Source organism: Onychostoma macrolepis, chromosome 02 (genome assembly GCF_012432095.1).
Source record: "Onychostoma macrolepis isolate SWU-2019 chromosome 02, ASM1243209v1, whole genome shotgun sequence".
Classification (NCBI taxonomy): Eukaryota; Metazoa; Chordata; class Actinopteri; order Cypriniformes; family Cyprinidae; genus Onychostoma; species Onychostoma macrolepis.
Window position 1 is genome coordinate 13,808,720 of NC_081156.1, and position 19,764 is coordinate 13,828,483.

General features: G+C 38.7%; 1 protein-coding gene and 1 non-coding gene across 2 annotated transcripts; one reads left to right on the forward strand and one right to left on the reverse strand.

Annotated features, from left to right (window-relative positions):
- Positions 1-200: 200 nt before the first annotated feature.
- On the reverse strand, positions 201-4,150 carry LOC131524330 (alpha-amylase-like). Its single transcript, XM_058751357.1, has 10 exons — positions 3,703-4,150; positions 3,433-3,579; positions 3,151-3,348; positions 2,810-3,040; positions 2,594-2,727; positions 1,594-1,716; positions 1,398-1,497; positions 1,154-1,275; positions 579-704; positions 201-409 (listed from the first exon to the last, which is right to left on the reverse strand). The coding sequence occupies exons 1-10, from the start codon at positions 4,111-4,113 to the stop codon at positions 220-222; spliced, it is 1,782 nt and encodes a 593-aa protein (XP_058607340.1). The 5' UTR covers positions 4,114-4,150; the 3' UTR covers positions 201-219.
- Positions 4,151-12,685: 8,535 nt separating this feature from the next.
- trnak-uuu (transfer RNA lysine (anticodon UUU)) lies at positions 12,686-12,758 on the forward strand. Its single transcript has one exon. It is a non-coding gene; the product is annotated as a tRNA-Lys (tRNA).
- Positions 12,759-19,764: the final 7,006 nt, after the last annotated feature.

Genomic DNA, 19,764 nt, shown 5'->3' on the forward strand with positions numbered 1-19,764 from the left:
GATAACCCCCAAGCGTATGCTACGCAGTGTCCAGAGACCGAACTTGATAGGGAACTAAAATATTTTACAGTTGTAATTATATTATAGCCCTTAAAGATTAATAATACTCGCATTCTAAAGACAAACTGGAAATGCACTTTTTGCAACTGGAGCCAACAGGATGAAATCATGTAAAAAATTACAGTAGTTATAACTTCCTGTTTATTGAAATAATGTCATTTAAAGTTTGGAGTTGACATGAATGGCCATAAACGGGTCTTCTGCCTGATTGCTGATTTTGAAGGAAGCACGTCCATCTCCTCCAACCACCACCTGTTTCCCAGTACACTTGCCATTTTCCTTCTGACCAGAGATCACATCACAGTAGGTGCCTCCTGGCAGACCGGTGTTTAGGGTCACATTCAGCTCCCTACAGCACAAGTGAATATTATAGATTATACTGTTGATAACAATGACTGTAGGTATATACACAGCAAATACTAGGGTAGCTTGTTTTAAATACAGTTATATCTCTTAACATAAATACAAACTAATATCTTTTCTTATATTGTACCTTTCTTTAAAGAACAAATTCTTACCGGTCATCATTGTTAATGACAATGAACCCTTTACTACCACGGCTGAAAGCGATCTGGTTACTTCCATTGTCCCACCAGTTAGATAATCCCTGTCCATTTACAACATTACGGAAGACCACCATGTTTCTGTGGAGTAAGGTTTGTTTTTATTTTACATTCCTTATAATGGTTATAAATTCTCAAGTACATTAACATGAAAAAGCTTGGGGTCAGATTTATCTTATGTATCAAGGCTTCTTTTATTTGATCAAAAATACAGTAAAAACAGTAATCTTGTGAAATTTTCTAACAATTTAAAATGAATGTTTTCTATTTTAAAATATTTTCACATTTATTTCTGTGGTTTCTATTTATTTTTTTTTATTTTTTTTTCAATAGAGGTTTTTTGAAACAATGTCTTCACTGTCATTTTTGATAAATTGAATGCACCCTTGTTGAATAAAGTATAAAATTTAAAATAATAATTAAATTAATAAAATAAGTAATAATAATTTGAAAGCAAACATGTTGACCCCAACATGAATTTATTACAAGTATAAGGCATTTTTGTAATGAAACTATAGGATAGAACTCACTTGATCTGACGCCATCTGTGCTCGCAAACCCAGCCATTTCCACAGGTAGAGTCGGGGTTGATGGGAACAGGTTTGGTGGATCCATCACTGTTGCTGGGGGGTCCCTGCCAGTCGTTTTTGTCCTGAGCAATGAGAAAGTGAGCAATTATTAGTAGAAAAAGAAAAAAACAAACAAACAAAAAAAAAAAACTTAGCATTTTAGATTAGCATTTGTTTTCTCACTTAAATAAGCCTGATAATCTACCTGTCCATTCACAATGTTGCGGTCCCACCGGTAGCTGGACATTACTCTGGTAAATCCATATGGATGGGCCAACATAAAGGCTACAGCCATTTTGTAAAGCCTACAAAAAGAAGAAGAATACACATGAAAGGAAATATTATGCTTTTATTCACCAAGAAAATACTGTTTTGTAAATAAAAATAAGATGAAGTTGCACCTAGCATCCCAGAATGTCACAATAGATGCACCTCCAGCACCATGTCCTCTCTGGTTATCGTGGTTGTCAACAAACACAAGAGCTTTACCAGAAGACATGAAGCCCCAACCCTCACCCCAGTTCCTGAAACAGAAAGCAGTTCATCTGTCAATTTTAGGTTGCAAGAAACAATAAATACAAAAAGGTGACAAAAGAGAGCTAATATATCACACTCAATTTTATGCAATAATCACACTCAACTTCTTGTTTTATTGTTCAGAACAAGAAGGTAACATGGAATAACTTTGTCTACTTCATCTTACTTAATCTATTTTTGTAACACTATCGTAAATATTTTCAATTATGCCATCTGTAGTGTACACCAAGAGCAGTGGTGCTTCATTTCTGAATGAGCAAGTAGATTGAACGAATCAAGTACGTAAATTATTCCACTTCTCACTTATAGAAACTGTCCCTCATTTTTGATCCAGCATGAATCAGCATTTTGAACAAATTTGGCCGAGTGAATGATTCAATTGCTTACTCAAAAATAAAAATTGCTTACTAAAAAATCAACTTGTTTAGTGCCTGAATGAATTAGTGTTTTAAAAGAATGAGCTGAGTGAATGATTCAGATGTTTACTTAAATCAGTCCCTTGTTTCGTTCCTAGAATAATCAGCAGAGTGAATGATTCAATTGCTCACTCATAAAAAGTGTTACTTGGTTATTTAATGAATATGTATTTGTATTCCTGAATGAGTATTTTGAATAAATTGGTTAAATTAATGATTCACTGACTCACTAGTACAATTACTTGACACCACCTAACACTAATAAATAGTTCAACAGATTGTCTGGAATGTGCAAACACAGACAAGTGGCGAAATACAAACAGTGAAAAGTCCCAGTGTTATTCGACTGTACGTCAGCAGTCATGGAACATTGTTTGACCACTAATATTTGATGGCCAAATAACCATTGTATAATTAATATTAAATGTCAATCCACAACTTTACTTACTTGACGTAGGAAAGTTTTTGTCCATTCCATTTGCGGATGACATCGCCCAGCTTGGCACCATACTTGAACTCAGTCACCCTTCCAACTCCAGTGTATTCTCCTGATGTAATGGGCTCCCCACCGAGATCAATAACCTAAAAACATACCATATAAATCACTAATACATGTTTTACCACCTTTATATATTTTTTTTGGAAATGAATGGAAATACTGTACCTCTTGGAAGATAAAAGGCTTGGAGCCAGAAGGAAACCACTTTGTGTTAAGGTTATGGAGACGGCCATAGACAGCAGAAAGATCACCAGGCCACATGTGTTTGCAGGCGTCCACTCTGAACCCAGCCACTCCCATGTCAATCAGCTTGTTCATGTAGTCAGCCACCTTACCACGCACATAGTCCTTCCCCAAAGCCAAGTCCAGAAGACCAACCAGCCTACAGTTTCTCACCTGCCATCATTACAGTTCTCAGATCTCTAATACGATAACAACAAGAGTCCATTCTGAACAATAAATCAATGAAACTGAAATGAACACTTTGACAAAATATCATCTCATACTTGATTGATATCCTGGTAGTTCTCAATGTTTCCACTGCCAGTGTTGCATTTGCCGTCATTAAAGTCCAAGTTGGAGTAAGGAACTGTGGGGAAGTCCTTCTTGTTGGCATCAAAATATGAACCACAACTTGAATGGGTACCGGCTCCACCACCTGCTCCACACATGTGGTTGATGACTGCATCAACATAGATGTACACCTACAAAACAAACAGAAGTCTATGAATTTTACACAGGGAAAATAAAGCAATATACTAATTAAACTATTTTTCATTTATATTTACCCCAACATTGTTGCACCTAGTGATCATGTCTTTCAGCTGATTTTCATTTCCTGATCTGGAACACAGATTGTAACCGATTGGCTGATATCTCTGCCACCAAGGGTGCCATGGGTTTGTGACAACAATGCTCTCACTTGGAGGGGAGATCTGAAATGGGAAATCAATATTTTGTTATTACTATTATACATGTATTCTCATAAAGCACAATAAATTCTAAACTGCAAATTAACTCCTCGCAGGCTTAAAAATAATGATGAGTTTGAAAAATACCTGAACTCCACCAAAGCCATTTGGTCCGAGGTAGCGCTCACACTCCGCTGCGATATCAGCCCAGCGCCACTCAAACAGGTGGACTATGCTAGTCCTTCCATTACTTGTGTTTGGGTTAAACTGAGCAAGGCTCAGTCCGAACAGCGCAGCTAAGATTAAAAGCTTCATCCTTCCCTTGTTCAGAGAAAAACCTACAACACAACCTAGGCCCATGTTCCATTTATATACAAAATGAAATTTTTTCTCTGACCAATCAGGGATCTCAAAGGTTTTGGAAAGCCACTTTGAACAGGTGAAAAACACTGACCATTTCCCATGGTGCAAAATAAACTTATCAGCATTAAGATAAAAAGCACTGTTAAGTATTAAAAGACACTTAGGTAATGAAAATAAGGTCAGAGAGGCTACCATGAGGCCTACAGCAAATCTGAAGCAGTTGCAGGAATTTATGAGTGGTTATTGTGTGCATGTGACAACAAAATCACAAATTCTCCACAAACGCAGCTTGTTGGGTTGCAAGAAAAAAGCCACTTCTCAAGAAATGCTACATGCAGTCACGAATGTGCTTTGCTAAAATGTGCCTTGAAGATTTTGAGGTCAAATGAGACTAAATGGAATTGTTTGGCCTCAACACCAAATGATGTCTGGCGGAATTCCAATACAGCTAAACATCCAAATAAAACCATTCCTACAGTAAAGCATGGAGGTGGTAATATCCTATTATGGGGCGTTTCTCTGCAGAAGGTCCTGGAGCACCTGTCATGACAGTAGGAAAAAATGAATGGGGTAAAATTTCATCAATGTCTTGAGTAAAATCTACTGCCCTGTGTCAGATAGTTGTCAGTGGGAAGAATTAAGGTTTACCTTCCAACATGACAATGATCCAAAACACACAGCACAACTTGGCACAGTGGTTGGAGATAAAAAAAAAAAAAAGGGAATGTCCTTGCATAGCCTAGTCAGAGCCCAGACTTAAACCCCATTAAAAATCTGTGGAATGACTTGAAGACTGCAGTCTACAAATGGTCACCATCAAATTTAACTGAACTTGAGCTGTTCAACAAAGAAGAGTGGGAAAATATTGCAAAGTCTAGATATGCAGACAGACGATAGTCTAGATGTTAGTAGAGACATATTCCAACAGACTAAAGGCTGTAATTAAAGCAAAAAGTGGTTCAACAAAATACTGACACTATCATGGAATCACCAGGCTCCACCCTCACCCAGTGTCAGTACTCTCAATCTCCCGGTTACTAATTATCACCAGTTGTCACCGATCACTCCAGCATCATACATACGGACTTGCCACACACACACACACACACACACACACAGACTTTGTCTGGTCATGTCTATGGCTAAGAATGCATACGTTCAGATTGTTACTTACCTGAAGATTACTTGCCTCTTTGATCCTCTCCTCATCCCGGTGAACTCCTGTTCTCCTTCCAGTCTCCTGGTGATCCTCCTACAAGGCAACAGCGAAGTGTTCTGTCTATCTCAGTGAGTGCATTTACATGCACCCTCTTATTGTGATTACTATGAGATTTTGGCAATATTGGGATTAAACTTTACCTCATGTAAACACAATCTTTGATGTAAATAATGCGATTAAGCTCATAAATCACAGCAAGCATGATCGTATTAACCTAGGTGGCATACGCCGATTTTAATCTAAATATACAGGCATGTAAACACCTTAATTGCATTGATGCCACTCTGACCAAAGTGCGCATGTGTTCGTGACATGTGAATGGCATGACACGGACCTGCAGTAATATGCAGATTAGAAACGATAGTGGGGAAGAAAACATCACATTTCTGGGGAACCCAGGAAACAGAGTTCATGTTGTCGACGTTGCGTGACATGAAACAGTACATTGATGGACAAAAACACCAAAACGGGGACATTTTTAGGAGCATCACAACAAATTGCCATCACATTTCTATGGCACCGAAAAAGCATGGAATACAACCATATAAAGGTGTTTTGCATTAGACGTTGATTAATTAAAACAGTGACCAGTAACACACGTACACTTTCTAAGTCCATAGTTTGTGCCGTGCAGTGAGGTATGTGAATAATGTAATAATACCATTCTTAGTGAATAATACGAATAATGGAACTTGCATGTAAATGGGAGTGAAGAGCTTTGCTAATGTCAGTAGTCAGTGACTGTTTTATAGTGCAACAGATTTCGGTCCCACTTTATATTAGGTGGCCTTAACTACTGTGTACTTACATTTAAATGAATCATTTGGTACAATGCACTTATTGTCAGTCCTGTCTTCCTGTGTCTTGTGTTTCCCCTCCTCTCGTGCCCATATTTGGTCTTCCTGTTCCTGTCATTATTAATTGATTAGTCCCCAGCCGTTTGTAATTGTTTATTTGAATTCCTTCTGTTTATAACAGTGGAATTCCCTGTGTTTCTCTGTCTCCACGTCGGCTGTTAATTGTCATCCTTGTGTTCTGTGTCTCCTGCGACTCCTGTGTTCCAGCGTTTGGTAAAATAAATGTTGTTTGTTGAAAGTTCCTTGTCTCCGCGTTTCCCTGGCTCCAGAGGATCGTGACACTTATTGTGTACAAACAAGTTTTTACATTGTACTTACATTTTTTTAAAAACACCTTTATGAAGTTACATCTTTAATTAATTTCTGTAATTACATTTATAATTACACTGTTGACCTATCCCTTACACCTTAACCCACCCTTAAACCTTCCCAAACCACCAAATCTGTCCCTAACCTTACCCATATCCCACCTCAATAGCAGCAAAAGTGTTTTGCAATACAAGATGACCACAATAAGTACATTGTACTTATTTTTGATGCAGGTACATAGTAGTTAAGGGCCTGCTGCAATGATTGCTGGCCCTCGAGATGCATCCACAATGATTTCCTATGGAGAGAGCTACGATATTGTTCATAATTTCCCTATTAACAGGGAGAGCACTGCAGTTGGCAGATACAATATGTTGCCAAAATGTACCTGTAACACAGATCATATAGTTCACCTGCTGCTTTGTCTTTGTGGCAAAAAAATAATAGATGCTTACGGAGCTGCATAGATCATCGAGCATTCAACAAGATCATCGTTAAATTCAGGCACCCCCTTTCTCTTGTCCCAGCTGCCTTGGAACATCTCAGGGTAGCCAAGATCTTCACTAAGTTGAATCTCTGTAGCATGCATAACCCCATCCAGATATGCAAGAGCGATGAATGGAAGACGGCCATTTTGAATATTGCATTATACTGTATGGCCTGGTAAACACTCCCTCCATGTTCTAGGATTTTATGCATGAGGTGCTCATCTATGACCCATCCCTTACACCTTAACCCACCCTTAAACCTTCCCAAACCACCAAATCTGTCCCTAACCTTACCCATATCCCTCCTCAATAGCAGCAAAAGTGTTTTGCAATACAAGATGACCACAATAAGTACATTTAATCCGTTTAATTCTGGTCTACATGGATAGATCACATTCTGATATACTGCTGGAGCCTGGCTGAACATTGCCCGCACACAGGTCCTCCAGAGCAGCGGTTCTCAATTCCAGTCCTCCCGTACCCCCGCTCTGCATATTTTGCATGTCTCTCTAAGTTCACCTGATTCAGATTAACAGCTCGTTAGAAGTGAGCTCCGTGCATGAACTGTGTTCCGATTGACATGGTCCCTACACAGTGTCCATTGCTCCCTACCGTTGACATTTACTTCACTTCAGAACATTCATTCACAGATTTGCGCTGCACCACAACCTGCAGCCTGCGTGACATAATATACCTCTGTAAATAAATCATTTAAATTCACGTCTTGCACACTTCAATGCCCTTTGAATGGAACATATACGTTCGCTTCAAACTGGAATCATGGTGGAATATCCTGTGATGTCCACTTCGTAGGGCACTTACAGTCGAATAGAACAAATGTCTGAAGTGATAAGAGAAACATACAAAATGTGCAGAGCGGGGGTAGGCAAGGACTGGAATTGGGAACCGCTGCTCCAGAGACACCAGGAATTGAACTCGTTCCTCAAGTCTGAAAAGTGCAAATTCCATCAATCTGAGATTCAGTTCCTAGTGTACATTGTGAAACAAAATGGTGTCTCAATGGACAAGAGAAAGGTGGAAGCCATTAGTAACTGGCCCACTCCCAAGATCGTTAAAAGAACTCCAAAGATTACTCAGATTCTCCAGTGTCTATCATCGCTTCATCCACAACTATAGTTCAATTTCCCATTCACTAACATCCCTGCTCCATGGTAAGCCCAAGTTTCCATCCTGGCCCCAAGTTGCCAGTGATTCATGCAGCTCTTTCTTTGCTCCAATCAGATTTGTACCATTATCAGAACGTATATGTATGATTTGAACTCTCCTACATACAAAGCGTCTTAGGGCATTAATACAAACATCTGTGTCTAGACTATTAGCTACTTGCCCTGCTTGACATGCATGTGAAGATAATGCCATACCTTTTTATGTGACCTCTTGCTCTTCTGGTCTTAAAGCGTCCAAAGTAATCCATTCCTCCATTGCTAAATGGTGGTATAAGTCAGATCTGAGTCTTTCTTGTGGTAAGTCTGCCATCTTCTGTATCACTGTTTTTCCTCTGACACGTCTACATACAACACATTTAGATAAGATGCTTCTGGATGCAGAATTGGCATTTACTGTATGATCCAAAACTTTTTCCTGAGTTCAGACAAAACATGATTTCTGCCACCATGTCCTACTTGTTCATGAATGTGTAGTAGAATTAGAGACGAGACAAGAGTATCCTTTGGCAGGATAACTGGATGCTTGGCCTCCTCAGGCATTGCTGACTTGCTCAGATGCCCTCCCACTCTCAAAATGCCATCTTCCAAAATGGGATGCAGTTTAAGCTGCTGGTTTTACTCACACCTTTACCAGTAGGTGATGCCTTGAGCTTTGTGATCTCTTCTGAAAATCTTTGTCTATGATGGCTCTTTCTGCTTGCAATAAATCTTCCATAGTGACAGTCTATGCACTAAGTGTACCTTTGAAAGTTTCCTATTCTTCACACAGCTCTTTGCTCTGGCTTCTAGTTTTTTTTTTTTTTTTAACTTGATTGTTGATTTCCCCCCTCCCTCCCCTTTTTAAACTGATGGACTGCAGGACATTTTTTAACTTTAAGAACCAAGCTACTGCTCTTTTTAACTATTCCCAACTTGAAAAGTAGGCAAGTAATTTACTTGTAGGGAGGAGCCTCTCTAGCCTTTTCTAGCATGAATGAAACATGGACACTGCTCTTGTTAGCGGTCAATCGTAAATAACTTACTGTGCCATATCCATTACTGCTGGCATCAGAAAAATGATGTTGCTCAGTCTGTGTTGGAGAACTGAATTCTGCTGATTTCACACAACAAGCTACCCTGAAGTTATCCAGTTTGTCCAAGTCAGTGTAACCCCCATAAGAAGTTTTATAGGAATGTGATTCTTATAATTGCTAAAGTTAATAATTGTTATATTATTGCCCTTATTTTAATGAGCCAATCATAATGCTGCGAAAAACCTTAATTTAGGAAATCTGCCTAGAAATTGTTGAGCAGTCATGAACAGGTATTTGTGATTGGTTAAATATTTCAAGCTCCGCCCCTGCTATATACACAGAATGGATGTGAGAGAGTGCAGTGGGAGATTGAGACGAAGATTACGAGCCGTAAAAAAATATTAAGCTGCAAAGAAAACTTAGCGAAATTGTGTTGCTGTTTGAAAGAGTAAAAAAGGGAGCATATGCATCGGAAAAGGGTGCAGGAGAATTGTTAACTATATTGTCATTGATTTCGTGAATGAAAGAACATTGAATCTCGGCCAGGTTTTTGGTTTTCCCTTGAACTCTCTCTTCTGGATAGAAGATGGCGAGCCACCCAGCTTGAATTGGTGACCTTCATTTGATCTGTGCAGAGATGCCCTTGCATCCAGCATTTTGGTAGGACTGTGAATTACGATTTCTGGATTTCCCCTGCTAGAACATTTTCTTGATACCGAACGAAAAGGAACTTTACTCCGTGTGAATTGGAACAACTAATCTGAGCTCAGCAACGTGAACTGAATGGACCGAACTGGTGATCCTTAATTCATCAAGTGATACACGTACACTGATACCGCACACACACACTTGGTTATTGTATTGTTATTTTATTTGTTGTTCAATCAGTACAAGTTATCTTTTTGTATACAAGTACTTGTTTCTGATTCCAACACTTCTTAAGGTGAATTGTTGAATTGGAGTTTTCAGACTACTGTGTGTATATATATATATATATATATATATATATATATTCAACCAAACCTAGTGTGTACTTACCATACCAGGGTTACATCAGCAATCCATCTTGTCCATTTGTTTTCTGCGGTTGCAGGTATCTCTTCGTCCCATCAGAGTATGCTCTTGCATACTTTCTGCAGAAATAACTTAACAGCCAATGTTAAGGGGCAAAGTAAACCCAACGGGTCCTATATAGGTCTTACTACTGATAAAATGTTGCTTCTGGTGTGTTTTTCTGCTGAACAATGATGTTAAACTTGAATTCATAATTTTCTACACACCACAACAACCCAAGTGTTCTTTCTATGGGTAGCTTATCTCTGCTCATCTTTAACTCCATTACCTCTTGAGCGCTGTCCTCCTTTGGAATGTTGGAGAGTACTTTGCAGCTGTTGCTTACCCACTTAGTGAGATTAAATCCACCCTTGTGGCAAAGTGTGGTGAACCAGGTCCTTCACCAACTCCACTGCTTCTTGCTCTGTAGACACTGATTTTAGACAATCATCAACATAAGTTTTTTATTTATTTATTTTTACAGTCTTTACTACCTTTGGTTACACTTTATTTCGATAGTCCACTTTAGACATTCTACTAACTATACGTAACTTTGCAACTACATGTCTACTAACTCTCAGTAGGGTAGGTTTAGGGTTTGTAGAATAAGTTGACATATACTTGGAAAGTTTCTGATAGTCAGTATGTTGTATTTTGTGGACCCATCAAAATAAAGTGTTAGAAGATATTAAGCAGACAGTCTACTAATACTCTAATGACTGCTAGTTGACATGTAGTTGCAAAGTTACTTACTGTTAGTAGACTGTCTAAAGTGGACTATCGAAATAAAGTGTTACCCTACCTTTGCCAAAAAAACAACTGTTGTTATCTTTAGCAGTTTGTTTAATGTGAAGTTTGCACACCTTGTGGAAGATACTGCACCAATAAGATGCACCACTATACAATGTTCTACAGGACCATTGCTGATATCACCATGAGTCCGCCAAAGAAAGTCAACATGCAAAAAGTCAACATGACATGTAGACACGCTGACTTGATGGAACATTGACTTATTGTCTGTCATTACAGCAGTAGGCTCTTGCTTAAATCTTGTGAGAACACCAAACAATGTGTTGATTAGGTCTGGACTGAGCAGTAGTTCTAAGTTCAGAGATGTGTCTTTAAAAGTTGCACCACAGTCAAAAACCACACTGATAGTGCCTTTTTGGGATGGAATACACCATGGTGTGGGATATACTTGTCACATGTGTGTTCCCGTTGTGTTCCTGGTTTGCCCTTATTTGGTAGTTCCTGTTTTCATTAGTTAATCAATGTTCATTAAAATTTAAATTGCCATTGCATACTTGAGAGGCATTGTGCTGCAACAGGGTAGTTATTGGGCATGACTGGATCCTTCTTCCACTTATTTTTACAAATCGTTTTCAGTTGAATGTTCATTAAACTCATGGCTGTATTGCTGCATCAGTAGCTCTTCTATTGAAATTCAATTTGCAGTTACATGAGGAAAGCCATTCTTGCCTGTGATTCTACTGTCTTTAAGAGGACTATTACTCACCCATCCCAGTCAGGTTTCCATTGCATATGGTCCGTCATTACAACTATCAACAATTTCCCATGGTTCAATAGCTTAGGGTACATTGTTTCCAATCAATAAATCAACCTAATCTTCAATGACTGGAATTCTCACCTTATTCAGGTAAGGCCATCTAGAGAGACCATATTTTGTAGGTATGCTGTTTTTGTCCACTGACACGCGCTTTTGTGTATACACCTCTGGTGATGTGATAAAGTTATTTTCCTCTAGAGCAGAGACCTTTAATCCTGTAACAACGTATGGGGGCACAGACATTTCCTGGCTCATCGTACGAAGCATGATGTTGTTTTTCTTCCTGTAATGTTAACTTGTGCATTAGGCTCTCTGTGCAGAACATTGCACTACTACTTGGGTCATGAAATGCATACATATGTATAAGAGGACTCCCCTTTGAACTTTTTACTTGCACTTCCTTACTACAGCCTTACTCCATTCCAGTGCGTACTCGGCTATCAATAACTAATGTTCCCATGGTCTGAGGAACCTTCTGACACACTACTGGTGAATCACTGATTCCAGGAGAGTAAGAAGGTCTGGGACTCAGCTCCTCATCATCTACAAGAAGCCATCCAGAGGCAAAAGGACCATGCTGACATCCGTAAATCCACAGCTCCCAACAAAAGGTATGGCTTTCGGTAACACTTTATTTTAAGGTGTTCATAATATCTAGTTAACTACATAGTAGTAGCCGTTGAACTTACATGAAACAAAATGTACTTACCATGTAATTAAGTTATGGAACAGCCTGTAATTACAGTTTGTAATTATGTACATGTAATAGGCAGCTACTGTAACACATATGTAACAGACCAAGTCTGTTACACAGCTACTTATGTAACCAAACGATTGTTGCATGTGTGTTGCAGACTTTATACAACATAATTATAAATGTAAGTGCACAGACATAAGCTACTTAAAATAAAGTGTATCAAGATTGTACTTAAGTGTACTTCATGTGTATCTATACTGTACACCTTATACAGTTGCACCTTACTTTGATTTAACCCACCAGTACACAGCTAAAATACATGTAATACCTTTCTAATTACATAATATTACACAGGCATAAGCTACTTAAAATAAAGAGCCCGGATAGCTCAGTCGGTAGAACATCAGACTTTTAATCTGAGGGTCCAGGGTTCAAGTCCTTGTTCGGACGAAAGGCTTTCATATTGGGGAAGTCGTGACCTAATGGTCAGAGTCAGACTCGTAATCCAAAAGGTTGTTAGTTCGAGTCTCAGGTCCGGCAGGAATTGTACGTGGGGAGAGTGAATGCACAGCGCCATACCATTGAAGACTCGGTCTGTTACATATGTGTAACTGTTACAGGGCTGACGAGACGTGAGACATGCGGATCCATATGCAAGCTTTTATTGACAAGAGACGTGGTAATAACAGGCAGGGTCGATCAATGGCAGACAAGTATATAATAGGCAATGCACAGAGTTATCAAAAACAGGCGTGGGTCATACGACAGCGAACAGTATCAAAAGGGGCTAGACAAAGAGAGGTAATCCAAAACTAAAGCAAGAGTCCAGGCAGGGGAAAACACAATCCGAAACGGGCAAGACTAGGGAAACTAACAAGGCTCTGTAGGGCAGCGATAATGCATACAATACTCGGCAGTGAGGCAGGGAAAGTCCAAGGCTTATAAAGAGTGTCTAATGGGTTTCAGCTGTGCAATTAGTGCAATGTGTAATCTGTGACAACTGTGTGATCTGTGCGATGGATGATGGGAAATGTAGTAGATGGTGAAGTGCAACAGTAATGTGATCAGTGCAATGAATACTGTGGTGAGTGAGTGACCTCTGGTGGTGAGTGAATGGAAGTTACAGACCAGATTCGTGACAGTAACAGTAGCTGCCTATTACATCTACATAATTACAAACTGTAATTACAGGCTGTTCCATAACTTAGGTACATGGTAAGTACATTTTATTTCATGTAAGTACAACGTCTACTACTAAGAACTTAATTAGGTAATTACTCTGTATTATGACACCTTAAAATAAAGTCTTACCTGGCTTTCAACCAGGAACATCAGGTTGCACATACCATACAAGAAGCTGAGTCTCAGGTACACTGGCCCCTTTGAGATCATCTAGGAGATCAACCCAGTATCCTTTCGTTACAACTCCCTGAACACTACCGCATTCACCCAGTGTTCCATGTTTCTCAACACAAACCCTATCACTCACCTGTGACCCTTTCAATAGAGCCTGGTGATGATATACCTCCCTTATTGCCAGTTGAAGAAGATGGAGGAGTCTTCACAGTACAAGTAATCTTAAACTCCCAGCACGGAGGTGGTGAAGTGGAATATCTAGTACATTGGGAGGGCTGTGGTCCTGAGGAACGCTCATGGGTCCCAAGAAGGGGCATACTGGACCCTGATCTACTCACCGATTTCCACAATCCTCATTTGGAGAAACCTGCACCTCGCAACAGAGGTCGCGCACCTCGACACCAGGGCCATCAGCCCTCAGAAATATCAGCGTGCTCGATTTCCTAAATACTAATTATCACCAGCTGTCACCGATCACTCCAGCACCATACATAAGGACTTTCCACAAACACACTTTGTCTGGTCTTGTCTATGGTTAAGACTGCATGCGTTCGGATTGTTACTTATGTTAAGATTACTTACCTCTTTGTTCCTCTCCTTGTCCAGGTGTCCAATCTCCAAATCCATTTCTCCTTCCAGTCTCCCGGCGATCCTCCTACAAGACAACAGGAAAGTGTTCACTACATCTCATGACTGTTTTATAGTGTGTGTGGCTACTCACCATTTTTCTCCCAGAGCTGTATTATCACCTCCTCTGCTGCTGTATATTTAATTCAAGTCATTTAACAAAGTGTTTATGGATAGTTTGAAAACTTACCAGTCTGTCCAGTGTGCGTTTGCGACAGACACAAGAGGGTTATCCTTTTTTTCAACTCGGTGATTCTGTTTGTTTTTTTGCCTTGGATGTTATAAGTTGGACTGTGTAAATACAGCTGGATATAACAAAAATTTTTATTAATTTAAAGTTGGGTGATTGTTTTCTTTACCCACTGTACAAGTTATTTAATTACAAACTCACACTGACTTTTACTGTAAAGCTTCTTTGTATCAACTTGCCTAAAAAGTGCTATATAAATAAAATTGACATGACTTAATTGTAACGATCCAGTTCAGAAGAGGATGAAGGAAAAAGGTTCAAACAGGATTCCAAAAACAAAAGGGTCTTTAATAAACAAACTCAAATAATCCACATGCAAGAAAACAATGTAACAGCATGTCTACACACAATAACAGACAGCAACTGAATGAAAAGGAAGAACTTAAATACATTCAAATGATGAACTCAAATGATGAACAGGTGATGACTCGTTAATTAGAAACCATAGTAACAAACAAGGAGCGGGAAACTTGAACAAAGGAAAACAGGCCTACAACCAAAAGAAAACTAAAGCCTCGTTTATACTCGCGCCAGGCTCCGCTTCGCGAGCCTCCGCTAACTGCGTGCGAACTTCCCTAAACGGACGAGGCGTTTATACTTGACGCATTCGCCGTTGAGATATTCTTTGAAACGACAGGGGGCGACGAGGAGTAATTTTCCTCTAAAACCATCGGGAATCACCGGTGAGAAGTTATTTTCCGGTACAAGGCGTGTGATGAATTAATAATTTCTTTATGAACTGGTTAAAATATAATCTTAAGATTTTGGGTTATTTCGCATAATATTAAGCAAATAGTGTATAAATAGTGTCTACATGAATTCTAATTCTATTTTTATACAATAAAAATAAAACGTTCTTGAATTAAAAAGCCTTGGGGAAACTATGCAAAAAAACAAACAAACAACAAAAAAACTCTTAATTGTTTTCCCTCAAAGCGTTAAAAGTTACCTGGTGGAGTTTGAAATTAACATCAAACTACTTCTGTTTCACACAAATGCCAGCACAGATGTGCATGTTCGGCTAGAATCGCCCAGAACTTGTGCATCTTCAGAAGCGGAGCTGCGCGGAAAGTTACAAAAAATGTTGTGCACATCGCCACGCGAAACGACGTCGCGCGCACTCAAAGCGAACTTCCGCAAACACCGCGATGACGTCATATTTGGCGCGCGCACCCAAGCGAACTTGCGGATGCGTCGAGTATAAACCAGACTTTAGCCAGTTGGTTGAGATCGCCCCCCTCAGCCATGGGCCCCTATAATCAAGGCCCTTTCACACAGGACGCGGGCTGCGCTGCGCTATGAAACCCATTCATTTCAATGGCTTGTGCTGCGCGAGGGCGGTTAGTAGCTGCGCAGCGGAGCGCACCAGCAGCGAGCTTGCGCGCGCGCCGCGGTCAAAGTTCAAAATAGTTCAACTTTTGCCGCTGCGCTCTGTGACGTATCCCCGCGCAGCCAATACAAACGGGGCATCCAAACAAGCGCCGAATTCAAAATGGATGAACAGCTGATTCTCTGTGTGTCTGAATTTCCAGAGCTATCCACCTTTTTCTTCAACGCGGAAGTAAGCCTATGGGTGAGACTTCCGGTTCATTAGCCGCTATAGGTAAATAACGAGGAGAATAACAACGTGCAGTAAACGGTAAAAATGTTTGCACTACAAACCAGTGTGTTCATAATTAAGAAAATACATTAAAATAATACGATAAGACACACTAATTTTCAATAGCAAGCATCAAAACGAACTGTTTTGTACAGCTAAAAATAGCTGGACTCCGATGAGACCGGAAGCTAGACCCATAGAATTTGCAAATGGCCGCGCCCATTTTTACCTCAAGAAAAGGGTGGATACAATACAAGTTTGCGGTTGTATAGGGACATCGGGAGAAAAGCTGTGTCATGGAGACAAATCTCCATTCAAGTTGGCATGTCAGGTGTGTTTACATGTTTTACTCCTGACCGAAAGGTGGAACAACAATCCAATGACTAGAAGTATAGAACTCCGCCTACTTCGCTCTGGCGAGCATAGCGCAAATCGCCTTGTATCTGAAGGGCTGCGCTGTGTGAAAGGGCCTTAAACCAGGCTTAAGGCCCCCTCCACACGGAGACGTGTTTAGCTGTATACGCATACATTTTGTATCTTATAGACGTTTCGTACAGACGGATCCAGCGTTTTGGGGGAGTGAAACCGATATTTTTTTAAAATATCAGAGTGGATAAATCTGAAAAAGCCACCCTTGTGTTTTCGTGTGGACCGTATATTTTCCATATATTTTCTGAAACGATGATGTCATCAGCCCATGTCTCGCCCCTAGTCAGACACCGCTACGTCACGTAATAGCAACAAAAACATGAACAAACACTGAACGATTGACTTTTTCTTAACTAACATTAACACAGATTAATAAATATCTTGTTCCATGTTCGTTTGTATACCGCGCACAAGGTTTATGCGCATAGTCCAAGCCTGCGTCCCATGCATACTATCCATCCTAAATTCTATGTGATATTAGTAATTTTCAATACTATTTAGGGCAGATAGGGTGGATAGTATGCACATCGGGACGCAGGGCAAGTCTTCTCCGTTTTTAGTGTATCTCTGTGGCAGAACGGATAGGGAAAGCTCTGGCTTCGTGTGGACTTCTTTCTTGCCTGGTTATATACAAACACTCATTTTGTCTAGATATGTGACTATGCTCTTTAGTTTTTTTTTTTTTTTTTTTATTAACTACTACAATACTTGTTTAAACAAAATATATATTACATAAATCATTATTGCTTAAAATATAAGCAACATACTAAAATAAAACAAGCAAAGCAAAACGACATTGAAATTATATACTAGTTAAATTATGAATATTAACTATGATACATACTAATATGTACTTTACACATTTACTTACTTAAAATGTTAAATAAATAAATAGCGAATGTAATAAAACAATAAATCAATACATGTATAAATAAAATGCACTAACCCCATGCTAACACTTATATGGGTTTCCCTGAAGAAACTGAAGTGAACATGCCATATAACAGTTGACTGGTGCCATTTGTCAAAACACTTTCAAACACAACATCTGGAGAGGCTTCACCAGAGGATATGGGTTTGCAGGCCAGCTCTCTCAAACCCCCTTAGAAAAGTAGACTTAAGGTTCTTGAAAAGTCATTGATGGTGTTTACAATCAGGAATATTAAGATGTGCATTAATTGCTTCTATATTGGACATGGGATATTTTTGCCCTCGCACCAGGCCTCAAGTGGTCACACCTGTCTGTAAAATATCTTTCACGAAATATCATATTATTGATATGAAATTACTGTAAATTACAAATAATTAACAATTTTCTTCTTTTCAATAATAATAATAAAATGATGTAAAACAATGTAAAATGCAAAAATATAATAATGCAACAACATAAAAATGAAAGGTATATTATTAAATACTAATACATCATTGTTAATGTAAGTTATATTATCATGTTGTTCCAAGGCGAAGTAAGTATTGTTGTTTATAATAACAACAACACTTTATTTATATTGCAAGAAATATTAACATTTATTTAATGTACTATTTCATATATTTGAAATTACCAGGCATTTACTCTTTGTACTAGTAAAACAACAGGCAAGTACTTTATCTTAATTTATGAATAAAGGTGAAGCCATAATTCAAATAATATTTACATTATCATTATGATGAATGACATCTTGTGACATTATGACATTATCATAAAAGTCATCTCGACATTATTCATTATTACATATACTTTTTTAAAATGGCTGCTATGAATTTGAATGTGTTGAGATTTGCAATGTGTCATTCACAAATTACATTCATATAAAAATGGACTAAAGCCTGTGAGAAAGTGCACCAGCGCCACCATGAGACAAGAGAAGTTGTTACAGACCACATAACACATCTTGAAGTGATCATAAAACATATCAGAATATACTCACTGAACACATTTCCTTTGATTGCACAACTGTGAACTTTGAATTCAGTTCAAACTGATAAATGAGAGTCTGCAATAAGCAAGTTAATGACTGGATGGCATCTGGATAAGGACAATGTCTACAAACTCTGTAAACAGCCATTAGTTTGACATCACACACAAACAGCAGCATTCATCAGTCAAGCGTTTGTTGTGAGATGATGATAGTAACATTCAGATGTCATTAATCTTTACAAAATGAGTCCAGAAGTGCCAAAGAGTACTTTTATGTTGTCCCAAAAGGCATGATAGTTTACAACATACAATTAGTTAAGTGTCAATGCATTCCATTCACCAACAGTTTAGTGAGGATTAAATTACAGGGTTCAAGGTTGTTGGTATTCTCGATGATCAGTTTGACAAAGATATACATCATGAGATAGAATATAAGATATTATATACGTTAGTATACATTTTTGGCTGCATACAGATGGTAAATCTTTGTAAATAAAGAGGAACGTGCAGGAAAGGGGCTGAAGCATGTGCTGGTGGATGGAAAGTTATCCACAAACGTACAGATGGAATCAATTTAATGATCTCGTTTCATAGTAGTCAGCGGGAAACAGGCGCTTCGCACTTATGGACGCAAGCAGAAAGAAGTAACTGAGGGAAACATTCCTCTGTTTTCTCTCTCTTGTCTTGTCTAAAAGTTTGAGCACACTATTGATGAGGAGGTAACTTTGCCTTACACTTAAACTTCTGACTTTTTCCTTTTTTTTTCTTCTTTTTTTTTCTTTGTAGCCTGTGAAAATTTGTCCCAGACAAAATGCAAAAGGTTAAAATCATGGCTTTCTTAATTTCATAGTGTTTTTTTCTCTCTCTCATTCAATTGGCCACTCAAACATGTGTGGAGTTTTATTGTAAGATACAGCCCTAAAACAAAGATATAAAATGGATACAGCTATTTCGTAAAAACAGAAAATTACTTTTAAAAAAAACAAACACTTGAACTCTCTCCTCCTGGTTTTCTAACTTCATAGCTTTTAAATGAAACAACTGTATTAACAATAATATATTTTCACGCATGAAAAGATGCTAATAAAACAAAAGCCTTTCAGTACATCACCAGTAAAATAACTGAAAGTACACATTTTTTGTGTTTAATGAAACCAGCATAAATCTACATTTTAAAGCCATCTTCATTTAACTGACTAGTGTCCTTCCAGATCTTATGTGCATTGTGCTGAGAAAACTTTCGCCAACAGTTGTCATAAATGCTTAAAGACTGTAA

Bases quoted from the DNA above. Each gene is read 5' to 3' on its own strand.
- LOC131524330 (XM_058751357.1), bottom strand. From the start codon at position 4,113: ATGGTAGCCTCTCTGACCTTATTTTCATTACCTAAGTGTCTTTTAATA. The intron at 1,276-1,397 runs GTAGATTATCAG...CTCATTGCTCAG, and splicing joins GCAACATTGTGAATGGACAG to GACAAAAACGACTGGCAGGG. The intron at 410-578 runs GTAAGAATTTGT...CTTGTGCTGTAG, and splicing joins GTCATTAACAATGATGACCG to GGAGCTGAATGTGACCCTAA.